The sequence below is a fragment of the Neomonachus schauinslandi genome, chromosome 3, assembly GCF_002201575.2.
Source record: "Neomonachus schauinslandi chromosome 3, ASM220157v2, whole genome shotgun sequence".
In the NCBI taxonomy this organism is placed as follows: Eukaryota; Metazoa; Chordata; class Mammalia; order Carnivora; family Phocidae; genus Neomonachus; species Neomonachus schauinslandi.
The window spans coordinates 68,416,859-68,432,334 of NC_058405.1; the positions used below are offsets into that span (position 1 = coordinate 68,416,859).

A 15,476-nucleotide genomic window follows, 5' to 3' on the forward strand; every position below is an offset into this window, starting at 1 on the left:
CCCCAGGCTCAGAATTCAATAATGTTTTCTATGGACTTTTTCTCTTCACATCAAATAATATTAAAGAGGAAAAATAGCGGGGGGAATTCTAATTATTCCCATATGAATACTTGGATAGGGCCAAATTGAATTATTCACAGTTTCCTTAAACACACATTCTGGCTCCTGATCTCCGCACGTGTGGGCAGAGACCCTCCTGCAAAGCCCTCCTCTGCCTCTGCTTGTCAGAATCCCACCCATTTTTTTTTTTTTAAGCCCACTGGAATGTCTTCTCCTTATGTCCTGCTGTGATCACCAGAGTCAAAAATAACATTGCTTCCCCAACATTGTCTTCGTGTCTTTTTTGAGACACCTTTTACCTAAGGTTTATGAAAGCCTTAAGCTTTTGTATAACTTCAGGTTGGCGACAGTACCTTTGCATAAACCCGAATCTTTACAGTAATTCCTAGCAGTGTCTTAAATGGGATAGGTACTTCATAACTCTTTTGTTTCTTAGTGATTAAAAATGGGGGAAGTAGAAAAATTACAGGGCAACACATACTTCACAATATGCTTGCTTATGCCCTTTGCCTCTCCCAGTCATCTCTAAGAGCTGTCGGCTTCCCCACTGCAGGTCAGGAATCTGTAGTGTTTTTACTCCGGGTGTTAAAGCACTTGAAAGTTTATTTTTCCCTGGAAGAACTTTATTTGATTCATTTCTTTGTAATGCAGGGTAGTAACATACTCAGCTGTTTATGCTTATTTGAAGTAGTTTTTCATTTAAGACGTTTATCACCCCCATTTTTTTACCTGGCGGCGGCTGCCTGGGAAAAAGCAAATGTGCTCTCTCTAACTTTTACAGCCGAAAAGGCAATCTGTGGCCAGGGCTTATTTTTCTTCTAGTGTCTTTTCTTTTACCCTTCTCTTTTTAATTCTTTTAGGGAGTGCTGCTTCTTGGCGCTTAGTCCGCTCGGGGGCATGGCAAACGCTCGCATTTGCCTTCTGCACCGCGGGGGACCTCAGCCGCTGGAACTGCCGGGCTTCGGGCTCGGGGCTGACTGTGTCCGTTCCCCTTCTCCTCGCTTCCTCGGATTGGCTGCCCGAGGTCACGTGAAGGCCGGGGGGTTGGAATTCTGAGTTGTGGCTTTTGGCACTCCTTTTTCTTTTTAAAAATCGCCTGGTCTGTGGAGCTCCGCTGGGCTTGGTGCCTTGCTCTTTGACTGAGACTGGAGACAGACGGAAACAGCCACAGGGCAGACTGAGGTGGCCGAGATGTTCAGTCAGGGCCCCAGGACCCCAGCTTCAGGCTGCTACTATCTAAATTCCATGACACCTGAGGGCCAGGAGATGTACTTGCGATTTGATCAGACTGCGAGACGCTCTCCTTACAGGATGAGCCGGATTCTAGCACGCCATCAGCTAGTGACTAAAATTCAACAAGGTGAGTGGCAGGCTGTTGCGAATTTTGATTTGTGTCTCTATTTTGTGCTAACCCAGTTTTTTTTTTTTTTTTTTTTACATTGTTGTTTTCACTTTACACTACATTGGATTTCTTTGCCACGCTGCATGTAACTTTTAGAAATAACTTCAGGCAGCAGTTTTAAGCAAACAGTGACAGCACTTAGCTGCCACATAACTCAACATGAAGTGCACAGAAAACTTCACGGCAGCTGGGACGGTGTATCATCTATTTCCAAAATTTGTGTGTGCCGAGGCAATAAACCAGACAGGTTTACTCAGTGTGTATTTTAGGAACTTTTCAGCAGGTTGTTCACACTCTGTCACATTTAAAACTTGGACATTTGTTTATTTAATTGGGGGGCGGGAGGGGACTGACTTGCACCCTGCCCAGATTCTTTAAACACTCTCAGTGACAAGGGAAAGTTGGAATTCTGTTCTTAGGGCCATTGGGCTGACAACCAGAATCGCATCCTCTATTTGTATATTTATGCCAGTAGTTGGCTCTGATTTGTTGATATTGTTTTTCTGGTAAAGGATAAAGGTGTCTGTTAAATTCAAAACAAAGCTTGTGGCCTGTGCTTAGAAGTAACCAGCTTCCTGAGGCAAAAAGAAGAAGATATTGATTACAAGCTGCTAGATGTTCCTTTTTATTCTCTGCAAAAAAAAAAAAGTTAATAAGTAAAAGTAAAGTAGATCAACAGTCTGGACATCACTAAAACTGGTCATTCTCCAACAATAGTTAAAACATGCTCCTTGTCTTAGAGTAGGTCTGTAGAAGCTCGAAAATGAACATTCCCAGGAAGCCCCTCAGTGGTGCTCATTTAAAAGACAAGCACATAATACCCACATGATCACAATAAGTTTACAAAGTTTATGACCAAGCCCTCCTGGACTGAAACAAAAAAAATAACTGAATTATTATATTGGTGATACAAAATTTACCAGCAATTTCTAGAGCCATTATACAAATACAATTTCCACTTCAATAAATGAATTTAGGATTATATTGAATTTTAGAAGGGAAGTTGGGGTTTGTAATCATGAAAATCTTATTGTAATGTTTCCAAAAGGAACAATATGTATTCTCGCGAGTAGCAGTTGATGAGATTGTTTCCTTGGAAATTAGGATTTGTTTGTAAAGGTTCAGGAACTGGTTATGTGTGAAGGATACTGGTCCTACATACCAGTCTGATTTCAGGAAGGATATTATGTCATTCCATAAACTCTGTGTGCAGGTCTTGATTGAATAGAAACAAAAGTAATTATTTCCCTGTGGCTTGATTTAAAAATACATTAGGCTTAGAGTAAAAACCAGCTTCATTTTAGCTCTAGAGATCTCTGACAATGGTACTTTATCAGATGCCATCATCACTATGGATGTAGGGGCCTGACAAATGTTTGATGATGATTCATAATCTACACTCGGTAAATGTTCTTCAGCATGCATATAAAGTGTATCATGTTGGAAACACTGCATATAGAAATAGTTTGAAGTTGCTTTGCAGATCTCATTAAATATATTTACAATAATTTATTTCATTAAAATTCTTGATGTTCTTTTGGGATGAAAGTTGTATTCCCATTGAGGATCTGAAGTTATGAACACATGCATGATCATTGAACGTATACTCTGAGTCTATGTTTCATTTGCCTAAATGGAAAATGTAAGCATTCTCACCTTTCTGTGTTGAGCAATGGGATGTCTGAAGCCAATGAATGGCTAGAAATTAAGAGTGATAATGAAGATCAGAGGGAGGCATGAAGGAATTCCAACAGTCCAGTGATTGGGAACTCGTCATTTGTTGATATTATACAGTTGTATAGTAAGCCATTATGAAAGCAGAAGCAAAACGATTTTACTGGGTTTACTATATTATTAGATCGCTTCACTGTAATGGTAGAGAGTATGGATTGAGCCTTTATAATGTCTCAAGCACTGCTCTGAGAGCCTTATATATATATATATTTCAATTTATTTTACCCTCAAAAAAAAAAAAAAAGATCCTGGGAGTACGAACTATTATTATACCCATTTTAAAGGTAAGAAAACAGAGGCACATAGAGGTCAAGTAACCTCTCTCAGGTTACATAGTAGGAGCTGGTATTTGAATATAACTCTGAAGCCCATGCTTTTTGATACACTAAACTGTTTTTGATTTTTGAGTGTTAAAGTATTGGACCTGTGGTTGATTTTAGAGTCTGTAATATACCAAAGACATTTCAGTCTTTTCTACTCAGGATGCCGCAAATGAGCCATTTGACAGAATCAGAATTGGTCACTCACAATGAGATTTCCAGTCAGGTTTTATTTCGCTGATAGAAGCAAAGTGCTGTGTGTTTTACATTTCTTGAACAGTTAGTGTCCAATAGTGCATGATGTCAAGTTATTTTACTAATCATTCGATTAAAGCTTACCCGTGCATATTAAATTAATAACACCATTATTTTTTGTAGTTCACATATCAGTATCGAAATGACAGCAACATCGGCAAAATTGTTTACCTTACTCTACGGTTGATCTTTCAAGGAAAATTTAGCATAGTATTAATATAATTTGGGGCATTATTACTTATGATCATAATCTCTCCTGGCTGTTGGGAACAGTGCAAACAAGAGTAAGTTGCTCCCCACTGACCTCATTACAGTGAGCTAATCATTGAATGGCATGGACATGATTCAACGGCAGATACATTCAGGGGAAGGAAAAACAAAGAGGAGAAATAAAGGAATCTTTGATGATGCATAGGATCAGAATTAGTTGCTCAAACCCAGGATGAATCTAAACTTGCTCATCTTATGGTATGCTCCAAAATAACTTGCATCATTTCTCTAGCCGCCTTTATAGTTCTGGAGTTTTGGGTCCCTTTAAAAGAGAACTTTAAGATGGTGTGTTGTTTTGCAAAGTGCAAGTTTATCATAAGTCATACTGCCCATAATCCCTACCCCAAAATCTTGCTGAATCAATGGGGAAATTGTATGGAGAGAGAATGGAAATAATAATGGTCTTTATGTCCCTTACTAGCAGGCACTTGGGAATGGACAAGAGGGAGGCTGCTGGGGAGGCGAAAGAAGAGCATGTTAGGCCACAGGAAAGGAGAATTGGGATCTCATGGCACTATTTGATGGCTATGATGTATTGCCAATGTGTGCACTGTGCGGAAAACCTATCGAATCACACACATGCTATTCGGAAGATCCAAATCTAAGAAAATACATAAATGTGATTATTTGCTTTGTGAAAGAATTCATCTTGCTATTAAACTATTTTTTAAAATTATTTTAAATGCTTAAAATGGCATGATATGGACGCCATTGCAGTCAAGTTCACCGAACCAGAAAAAAAGGAGACCAGGATGCAGGCTCTTACTTAGACACTCTCATTCTTTTACTGTGGCAAATTTCAGAACCTCACTGGGCCTTCGCTTCTTGATGAGAAAATAAAATGGTCAGTCTGTGATTTCTCAGGTTTCTTTGTGGTCCTCAAGTCCAGAGTGCTTAAGTTGTGGTTGAGTCAGTAACTCCTTGAACAAGAGTGTGCAAAGCGGGGAAACTTAAACCTAAAATAACAGAAGCTGAAAAGGAAACAGAGCAGCTTTCTAATGTGGAATAAATCAGTGGCTTATAATTTTTCTACAAATGGTCAAGGAAATGATAAAGCGGAAATCAGATTTTAGTTCTACAGCTGTCACTAATTAATTGTGTGATCTGGGGCAAGTCACAACTTCTCCGGGCATTCTTTCCTTCTTCTATAAAATAAAGGGTTTGGATTAAATAAACGTGAAGTTCCCATCATCTCCAAAATTCTAGGATTCGGGAGAACAGGTGTTCTTTTAAGGAAGAGAGACAATTCTTATTTACATTTTTCTTATTATGTCATTCATATCTACCCGGACATGTTTCTTTGATACCTGTTTAATGCTCTCGTTATCAATTTAATAGGAACGTTAGGATGTCCAGTCTTGTGGACTATTTAAGTGTCCTTATAACCCATAATTATAAAGCAACTTGTAAAAACCTTTCTTTCTCCGGAGTCCAGGCCTGTGAAATGGAGTTATTGCAGTACCCAGCCTATTGCAATGACTGTAAGGATCAGAGCATGTCCGTCCGTGTGTGTGTGTGTGTGTGTGTCCCAGCTCTCACAAAAAAAGACCTCTTCTCTTGATAGAAAATACAGAATGTAGAAAATTTTTTGCAACTAGAGGAATTAGTGAAAGTTGGATTTGCATTTTCATTGACTTTTTATCTGAGACTCTTTTTAAAGATCGCACCTGAGCTGAACTTAACTAGAGTGGAATAAACTGCCTTCCTTATGTTCCCAGGGAATGGAACTGGGCCATTAGTGATGTTCTGGCTTTCTCATTACTCCATCAGGTCAAGTGGCATCTTGGGAATTTGCCCGACCTAAGCGGTGGCCTTGCTTATCCTGGTGGGTGAGCCCCCCACCAACTGGAGAGCGTCCGCGGAAATTAAACAATCATTTATTCTTTGGGAATTGCCCTTTCTCTGTGTTCAGTACTTTCTTACCCAACTACTTTCAGAAACGGAGGGTGGATAAACTGGCAGAAAGACAGACGGAACACGAAAACAGGGTGAGAATACATCAGTCACGTATTGCTCAAGTTCTTTCTTTTTTTTTTTTTTTTTTAAAGATTTTATTTATTTATTTGACAGAGAGAGACACAGCAAGAGAGGGAACATAAGCAGGGAGAGTGGGAGAGGGAGAAGCAGGCTCCCCGCCGAGCAGAGAGCCCGATGCGGGGCTCGATCCCAGGACCCTGGGATCATGACCCGAGCCGAAGGCAGACGCTTAACGACTGAGCCACCCAGGTGCCCCTCAAGTTCTTTCTTAAAAAAAGTGACAACTGTCAGAAATTCACATTTCGTGAATCAGAGCCTCTTTCTGTTCCATACTGGTGACTGATGGGCCTGTCCACAAAGGATACTGTGTAACCGAAAGTTACAGGAAAATCTGTTCAGTGAATTAAGTCAATGAACTGTGAGTAACATTTTTGAAGTTATCACGTATGAAAATATTAAAAATGTGAGCAGTTCGGAAATAAGTACTGGAGGGAAATTAGCAAAGAGCGACATGCTTGTACACACGTAAAAGTTGAGAGTTTAACTTTAACCAAATTGAGACATCCAAAACTTCACGTCACAGCTTTTATTAGTTCTAATTTTATAAACACACATCCCAGATGCAGGCAGTTGCCAAATTTGGATTTTGTGATATTACTTTAAGTGAATAGAGATTCATTTTTTTTCCTCCTCTTTTCCCGAGTCAGTACTTTAATTCTGTGTAAATTCTGGACCCTGGTCCACTCTTATAAAGCAAGCGTCCTCATTCTCTTAGCCACCTAATCATGGGCAGTGCTTCTGAGTCTTCTAAGTCTAAGCAACATCAGTTGATGACCCAGGCCAATTAGACAGAGACAAAATGATAAGTGGGTTCTGGTAAACCTCTATAAAAAGGTCAATAAATCAGTTGGGATTTAATGGAGGCAGGTCATTCATGAGGTTGCGCCTCATCTCTACATTTCATGAGGTATGAGAACCCACTGGCAAGTCTAAGGAAGAAGATACAAGAAGATAGGAGACCATGAATTGTATAGTTGGTATTTGAATGAAGGATCATGAGGAAATCATTTTCTGTCTCCTCACGGGCAGTCCAAATAGGATTTGGATGTGGGTAAAGACAACATATTTTCATTTACATTCTAATGCATTACCTAAAGGATTTGAAGTAGTGGATAAAAGAATATTCAACTCAGTTAAGGTTATAAAAAGATAAATCTGATGAAGAGAAAAATATAGGTTAATTAATATGATAAAGCTAGGGAGAGATATTACATAAAAATATGAAACATAAGACACTGAATAATTACTACAAGTGATCTATAAATTATAGCCTGAGCTTCCCGGATTTAAACAAAGAGGTGAACATGATCAGGGGAAGATTTGTCATGTCCAAGGTAAAAGCATACCAGCACAGCTTTTCCTGGGACCTGATGTTTGGGTGGATTTTCTCCCAGGAACTTGATATAGGAGAGCAGTTTCTCATACAAATCTCATAAAGGGAACTCTACAAGATGTAGTAGATGAATTAAACATTCCTACAGTGAATTCAATTGCAAGTTTCCCTTAGCATCCCACTGTACCAGGGGCATAACAACAAATTATAATTCAATAAAAATATTTGGGCATGGGGTGAGCGGCTCAGAACAAGGAGGTTCAGGTATGCACTCTGATTCTCTGGGTTAATCTCTAAATAGTATGGAGACTATCTAGAGACAGTTTCTCAGTTGGCTTCACAGAAGACTAGTCCTGTTAGATAATCAGGGGGAAAATGTTTCTGTGGTTAAGTAAGGAAATGCTATATCCTCTTTCCCTTTTTGGAAATTCACACTTATGAAAGGCTCAGAGAAATCCTGCAGAAAGTAATTTAACTTTGTTTAAACTGGTATATTTCATCATGAAACCATTTTTAACCAGACACCAGGAAGTGACATCTTATAAAACCACTTTCCCTGGGGAACACGTTTTGGAAAAACTGATTTAGGAGGGTTCAGGGCCTGGAAGACCATTCTCTTTGACTATATTCTTGCATGGACTGGGCAATAGGTAGTATGAGGTTATATTTTGGAGAGTAAATTGCAGGTACTTTTTGTTTCCAAATAAGGCTAGCTCCATATACTCTAAAAATCAACTGGGTAAAGACAGGATGGACATCACTTTATAAAAATTAACAACCAAAAGAAGATTCTAACCTGAGTAGCTTTTGCCAGGCAGAAAACCGAAGGTCTAGGTATATGGGCCGAGTAAATAATTCTAACAAGAATGCAACCAGTCTTCAAATAACTTTACAAGATAGGTTCTGGTGGGCCAGAAGGAAGAAATTAGTGCCTTTTGGCTCTAGATTTGTCTAACCCATGATAAGGCTGAAGCCCTTGGGCAAATTCCAAAGGGGTCTGCTATTATCGCAGCTAATTCAGGATATTCCATTACTTCTGGGAAGTGGAGTCCCTGCCCCACAGGAAAGAAACAGGAAACTCTTCAGCAGTGTCAGATTCTCCTTGGCGATCAGTGATGTGGGATGTGGACTCTCTGAGACTCAGGCATTTCTGACTTCCTGGTCCAAACAGATCTTTGGTTACGGCAAAGTCTCTGTCGGTATGACAGAATAAAGTGAATTAATAGGTAATAGGTCATTTTAATTAGTCAAGTTTGTTTGATTTAGTTGAATAAGGCACTTACAAGTTTCTCAGGAAGCCTGCAAATATATTCTTTTTTTTTTTTTTAAAGATTTTTATTTATTTATTCATGAGAGACAGAGAGAAAGAGAGAGGCAGAGGGAGAAGCAGGCTCCCAAGGAGCAGAGAGCCCGATGCGGGACTCGATCCCAGGACTCTGGGATCATGACCTGAGCTGAAGGCAGACGCTCAACCATCTGAGCCACCCAGGCGCCCTGCAAATATATTCTTAAGGTATTTTTCCTTGTGCTGGCAAAGAGGTGGCACATTAGCATTTGCATTATGAATGATACTTTTGGAGAGAATCCACAAAATGTAAAAAAGTTACAACAGAATGCATGGGGAATTGGCCTTGCTGTCTAGCCTGCACCCCCATGTTGTAAAGCCACCCAGGACCATAGCAATCACTATAGAACGGTGCAGTCTAGGGTAGGACAGGCACACAGATTACCATGACAATTTGTACACTATTGTTTGAAAAGACCTGAATTCTCTCTCTCTCTCTCTTTTAAATTTAGAATCTAAAGGAATTTAAATGGACCAGTTGCAAAATAACTGAAAATTACAGAACATGCTAATGCTGTTAAAAAAAAAAAAAGGAAATCAATAAAAATAAATCCAAAATATCTGGCTAGATTCTCAAATGATTTCCCTCACAAGGTGTAGGAATCCTGATGATTTTGAAAGTCTGACAGAGGCAGAGCTGACTAAAATACCAGTGATTTGCATTGCCTTGCCTCTTTAACACTCTGATAAAATACAAGGGCCAACAGTGTAGAGGAAAAGAGTAGAGATTGTAATGAAACTGGGCAATCACAAGTTACTAATTTACCTGTCAGTATTTTAAGCTAAAGAGGGCTTTTTTTTTTAAAGATTTTTATTTATTTATTTGACAGAGAGAGACACAGCGAGAGAGGGAACACAAGCAGGGGGAGTGGGAGAGGGAGAAGCAGGCTTCCCGCTGATCAGGGAGCCTAATGCGGGGCTCGATCCCAGGACCCTGGGATCATGACCTGAGCCCAAGTTAGAGGCTTAATGACTGAGCCACCCAGGCGCCCCTAAAGAGGGCTTTCTCTTCTGCATTCCAAGTCTCCTCTTCCTACCTAATTTTACAAATCACACATATGAATGGCAAGAACCTTGGATTAGTACTCAGCCTCTGTAAGTGAACAGTAGCAATTCACATACCCTTGTATTCTCCAAATGACATACTGGGAAAAAGTACGGTAGTCATAAAATCATATTTTTCTCTGGGAGTTTTACTACCCCAATATTATTTATAATGTTTAAAGTTACTAAAAGAAGTAAGAGAGACTCACAATTCCCATGATAATGGTATTCCAACCATTCCCCCCTAAATAAGACTAGAGTTCTTAATAGAGGAATTTAAATCTCTCCCAGATGCTTTGAAGGACACAAGACATGTCCTCCTAAATGAATTTCCCGAAATAGGGAATGAAATCCATTGCAAAGCCTTACTGTTTGGACCTTTGTAAAGGCATGTGTTGTGTATAGCAAGTTCTTAGTAAGCAAATCACCTTCACTTCAACCACTGATGTCTTTTGAGTAGGAAGGTCTGCTAACTCCCCTTCCCAGTACATCCTCACCCTCACCATTGGTACTCCATTCCACCTGCTGTTACCATCTCAGAGTTGTTGCAAAAATTAAATGCAATAATATAATTAAACACAGAGTACAGTGCCTGGTACATACTAAGTGCTCATTATAAGAAAAAAATATGTATACTAAACAAACACCCACGTACATATGGCCTTTCAAGGAACTGTATCATCAAATGAAGAATAAATTACACACTTTATACCAAGTTGACTAAGGCAGGCATACGTACTGCCACGTTTTTGTGTCCCCAAAAAGCCTCAAAGGTAAAACAAACATTTTACCCCCAAAAAGTAAAACAAAGGAGTTTTTTTTGTTTGTTGGTTTTGGTTTTTTGGTGTTTTTTTTTTCCTTTTATCTTAAGCTATATTGAAATCTATCGCCTTTCCCAAATGCGGTTTCCTTTATTTCATTTACTTAGTAACATCAGTTTACTAAGTAATGAATGTACTGCATTTACTTTCAGTTGCCCTGTGCTATCCTGAAATGATGGGTTTAGGCCAAGTTTCAACTCCTATAGATAAACAGCAAAGCCCATTGATCCCCACCTCCTGGCAAATTAAAAGAGACCATTCTGGACAGGAAGTGTTCCTGGCTCCTGGAACCACTCGGTAGGAAATTCTAAAGCTGAGGGCCAGCAGCAGAGCTGGAGGCAGGGGGCTGTGCTCTCCCATCAGGGATAGACCAGAGTGAAAAATGCCGGGGGAGGCGACCAGTTGGGGCTGAGAGCAAGGCCCAAGACAAGCATCACCAACCAGTAGTCAAGGTAGATCTCTGTGCCTGATGGGTGAATCTGTGATGCCTGAATCCCCCTCCCAAATTGTGATTTTCTAAACCGATAAGTTAACTTTGAGATTGTTGTTAATTTTGTAGGAATTTTCCCGTATTAAACGGTCTTTGTGTGGAAGAGTTAAAAGAGATGCTGTACCATGTAGATAAACTTTCTAAAAACTCAGCATCCTTTCTCAAAATAATTCAAACAAATTATTTAGGAAACTTCCATTGCCCCTTTCCTCCAGGATTTCGTTCCTTTTGATTGAGGAATAATCTTCATCATTGTTGAATTCCTCAGCTAGGAAAAACTGCATTTGAACATGATCATTAGCATTTGCTGAAATTTGTTCTTACAGGGTTGAATGGATTAAATAAGCATGGATTCTTTTTGCTTTATTTATGTATGGAATATATATAGTCTTAGGAAACTCCATGTAGGAGGCCCCTCCACAAAGATAGAAATATCAGTTAGCACATGCTTTATACATCATAACTTAAATGTTAATCTTAAACTTCGTAAAAGACTTGTTTGGTAGGATAAAATTATTTGATGTTTGCATCTGACATCCTGGAAACCCTGAAAAACTATTCTAATAGTAACTCCTTAGCTGGTATGGTGCAGGACGGTTTGTGGAACAATTCCAGAGGGTTCTCTTTTTGAACCCTCATGTAAAATGGTATTATGATCTTAGATTAGCAAGCTTTGCCACCTAGGAACCTTCAGAGACCTGACGAATGTATATGCATGTTTCCCTACTTTGAGACGTTTCCAGTCTTGTTTTCCTGAGTCCCTCCTTTGGACACAGGTTTTCGCTTGGGGTTGTTGTATGGAACAGCACATTTACCTGAGTGGCTAGAGAAGGAGAGACTCACTTGATGGAATAAGGAAACTTGGCAGTGAGCAATGGGTTTGTTAAACATTAACAAGTGGGTAGAAAGAGATGGTTTCAGAGGCCAGGTTTTCCTTTTCCCTCCTCTGTTGAGAGTACAATTACTTCCTCACCTCCAGCTTACAATTCAGTTTCTAATGAAGCCTTTCCGGTACTGGTTCACGTGACCTGTCTCCTGTCAACTTTGTCTCCTCCTCCCACCTATGGTTACTCTAGCAGGGCTGACCCTGGACACTGGCAACTTGTGTTCTGTGAAGCTGACTACTTTGTTCCAGAATGCAGGAATGACGCGAAGGCTCTTTTCAGCTCATTAACTGTCAGTCATGCCTCCTGCAGGCTGCGGGAGGCCATGCAGCTGTGCCTGGGGGTCTGGGAGCCCTGCCCTTGGGCCCAGGGAGAACATTTCCACTGACTCACCCAAGTGAAAGGAAAAGTGAGAGTCTGGATTCGTCACAGAGAGGCAGGTTGTCAACATAGTTTACTAACATTTCTATGCGTTTACATAAAAGATTTAGGTCTGGGGATGGTGATTGGACTTTTTATAAATTTTACAACACATATTTTAAGTTTTGAAACATTTACAACATTTTATTTTATTTCATTATTTTTATTTTATTTCATTATTTTTATTTTTTAGAAGATTTTATTTATTTTTTGAGAGAGAGAGAGAGCACGAGCAGGAGGAAGGGCTGAGGGAGAGGGAGAAGCAGGCTCCCCGCTGAGCAGGGACCCTGAGATCATGACCTGAGCCAAAGGCAGAGGCTTAACCCACTGAGCCACCCAGGCGCCCCCATTTACAACATTTAAAAAATAGCAACACTATACCTATAGCTACTCCTATTGAGGGCTCGCTATGATGTACCGGGGACTGTTTTCAACACTACATATATTGGTGTTTGATTTCATTTTCATGAAGACCCAAGACTTAAGTTTACTCCTCTGGAAAATAAATATGGCAAGGCCTAATGCTTAAGGTTTTACCATGTTTATCTTCCAGATGAGTAAACAGAGGCTTACAGAGTTAAATAACCTTCCCAAAGTCTCCCAGCAAGTAGGTGGCAGAGGTGGGCTTTGAACTCAAGTCTGTATGACCTAGGAGCCCACATTATTCACCACTGTGCAACCCCATCACCCTCATAATTACAGGTAGTCATGGTCTACTTGGAACCAAAGAAAGTTGTTCGTTTTGGTTTTTTCCATCATTTTAGGCCTGCTTGGTCCTCTGTTCCTCACCCACCCTTCAAGTTGTTGAGGATTTCACTGTGCCTCGAAGACCAGCAACTCTGAGCGACTGTCCTATATATGAATGACCCTCCCACTGCCGTCTTGAGGACGGGCTGTTCTATATCAAGAATGCTCTGTCCAAAGTAAATGTCAAGGCAGCAGCATTCCAGCCTTTGGCAAGGAATCTAGCTTGGTTAGGTAGGAACAAGCGTAACAGAGGGAAAGGACAGATTCCTCCACCCCCAGGGAGAAGTCATTTTCCCTACTCCCAAACCTGCAAAATGCTGCCTTTCTTCCTAGAAAGTGCTGGAGGCGGAATGCTCATCCTCCTACAAGTTTCCTCAGGGCTCTTAGGGCCCACCTAGCTCAGTGGCCCCTGTAACCTTCACAGGGGAGCTTTGCAGACAAGAAACAAGGTGGAAGTTAGGTCAAACCCGTCTTGTTCTCTGGACCCTATATCTCAAACTCAGCAGTTATGTAGTGGAAGGAGAGCGAGTATTAAACCAGGGTCTCTATTTCTTGAGAGAAGTCCTGTATGGACATTTTTTTTTTCCCCCAGATTTTGCAATTCGACCTCAGTCCCAGCCGAGGCCCGTAGAGCAGAATAGTTGCAGATGTGCTCTGCACTTGTAGCTAGAGAACAGTAGGCAGTCAGAAGAAAATATCGATGTTCTGCCAACTTCTGCTGTTTGTGAGATTTTGCCAGAAGCAAAACAGGATCAAAAATAATAAACAGACCTCCTCCCTTGCTGCATGACTGCTATTTACATAAAGAGATTGATGACCTGACAGTGCTGTGTGAATGCTCGGGGAAGGGAATTTTTTAAGGAGAAAAAATTAATTTTTTGGTGCTTGGTTGCATATGGTTTGAGGTTTTCTCAGATCACTGGGTTTCCAAAGAGACAACCCATGGCACAGATGGTGCTGTTTCTCCAGTGTAAGTGGGCTAACCCATGGAGATAAAACAACCTGACACATGAATTTCATGCAGCTATAAAACCTCTGCAGGGAAAACGAATCTTGAAGACTCAGGAACAGTGTGAGTCTCAAGTGGAATAGTGATGTTTCCAGTAGAAAGAGAAACTTGACCTACACAGTAACCTCAGGGAACCAGAAGGTGGGAGGCCTCGGTGCTGGGATGCTTCTGTCCTAATCTGGTCACCGTGAATGATTTTATTTAACTTCCTGGTGCCTCAGTTTCTTCATCTATCAAATGAGAATCATATTAGCTCCTACTCTGAGTAATATTATTGAGGAAAAAAAGAATCGATGTAAAATCAATTCAAATGGAAGGATGCTCAGTTCTGGGATGGCTAAGCAATGTTGGGGTGCACCTGATAGGGGTCACTGGACTGGTCCGAACACAGGAGCCACACAAAGCAAGACCTAACTCTTTATTCTCAGTTGGACACAAAGTATCACCGTGCTTGCTTCCTCTTCCTTGAATAATAATTCATGCCACTCCTCAAGGATATGGGAATAATGAACCACTCTGTGGTTTTGTCTTATTCTTAATTGGTTCTCAAATGGACAAAGTCTACTAGCTCTTAGTTTCATTTTATATTTTCTTTTTATGTATTTGATGGGCTAGGAGTGAATCTACATAATTAATTAGGGTAATTTCAAACTCTAGTTTTCCCTTGTATTTTGCTTTCCTTCTGAGGTGTCAAGAACTTTGCTTTGCATTTTTAATTAGGTAATAAATATTGTTTCAGCAGTGAGTAATTTCCCATAATCATGATCAGAATGAAACCTTTTAAAGTGAAAGGATATTGTGCTATAGACTCAGGGACTTTGACAAGTTAGAGTGTCATAAATCTTATGCTTTCAGAGTTATGAATTTCCAGTATAAATTGGGCTTCCTGCTTAAGACTAATATTTCACGTGGCTAGGTAGCCCTTTAGGCAGGATACCTTGCTGTGGCTGGCTAGCTGGAGGCCTACAGGAGCTTGCTGTGGTCACAGCGGATTGTCTGAGTCTGAGGGGGCGGAAAGGAGCCTGATGATGTGGTACCCAAATGATCTGATGAAGAAAAGATGAGCCCAGTGCTTTCCTGCTGCCTTGCCTGGCACAGCCTGGTCTGGAAAGGCTTAGGAAAGTAAGGTGAAAAGTGAAAGGAACACACACTTTATAAACATATCCCTTTAAAATGTTTGGGTTTTGTTTGATAACTTTGATATCAGTTTTATGTTTTGTTTTTGGTGGATTCTACAAACTACAATGCACACTGCTTCTACAAACTACAATGCACACTGCATCTACAAACTACAATGCACACTGC

At 40.3% G+C, this 15,476-nt stretch overlaps 1 protein-coding gene across 1 annotated transcript in view; it reads left to right on the top strand.

The window, feature by feature from the left end:
* Positions 1-1,251: 1,251 nt before the first annotated feature.
* The window catches only part of STARD13 (StAR related lipid transfer domain containing 13), a 180,123-nt gene continuing 165,898 nt past the window's right edge, over positions 1,252-15,476 (top strand). Inside the window, exon 1 of the mRNA XM_021678283.2 lies at positions 1,252-1,420. Within this exon, the coding sequence (XP_021533958.1) occupies positions 1,252-1,420 (169 nt within the window). The remainder of the gene's footprint in view (positions 1,421-15,476) is intronic.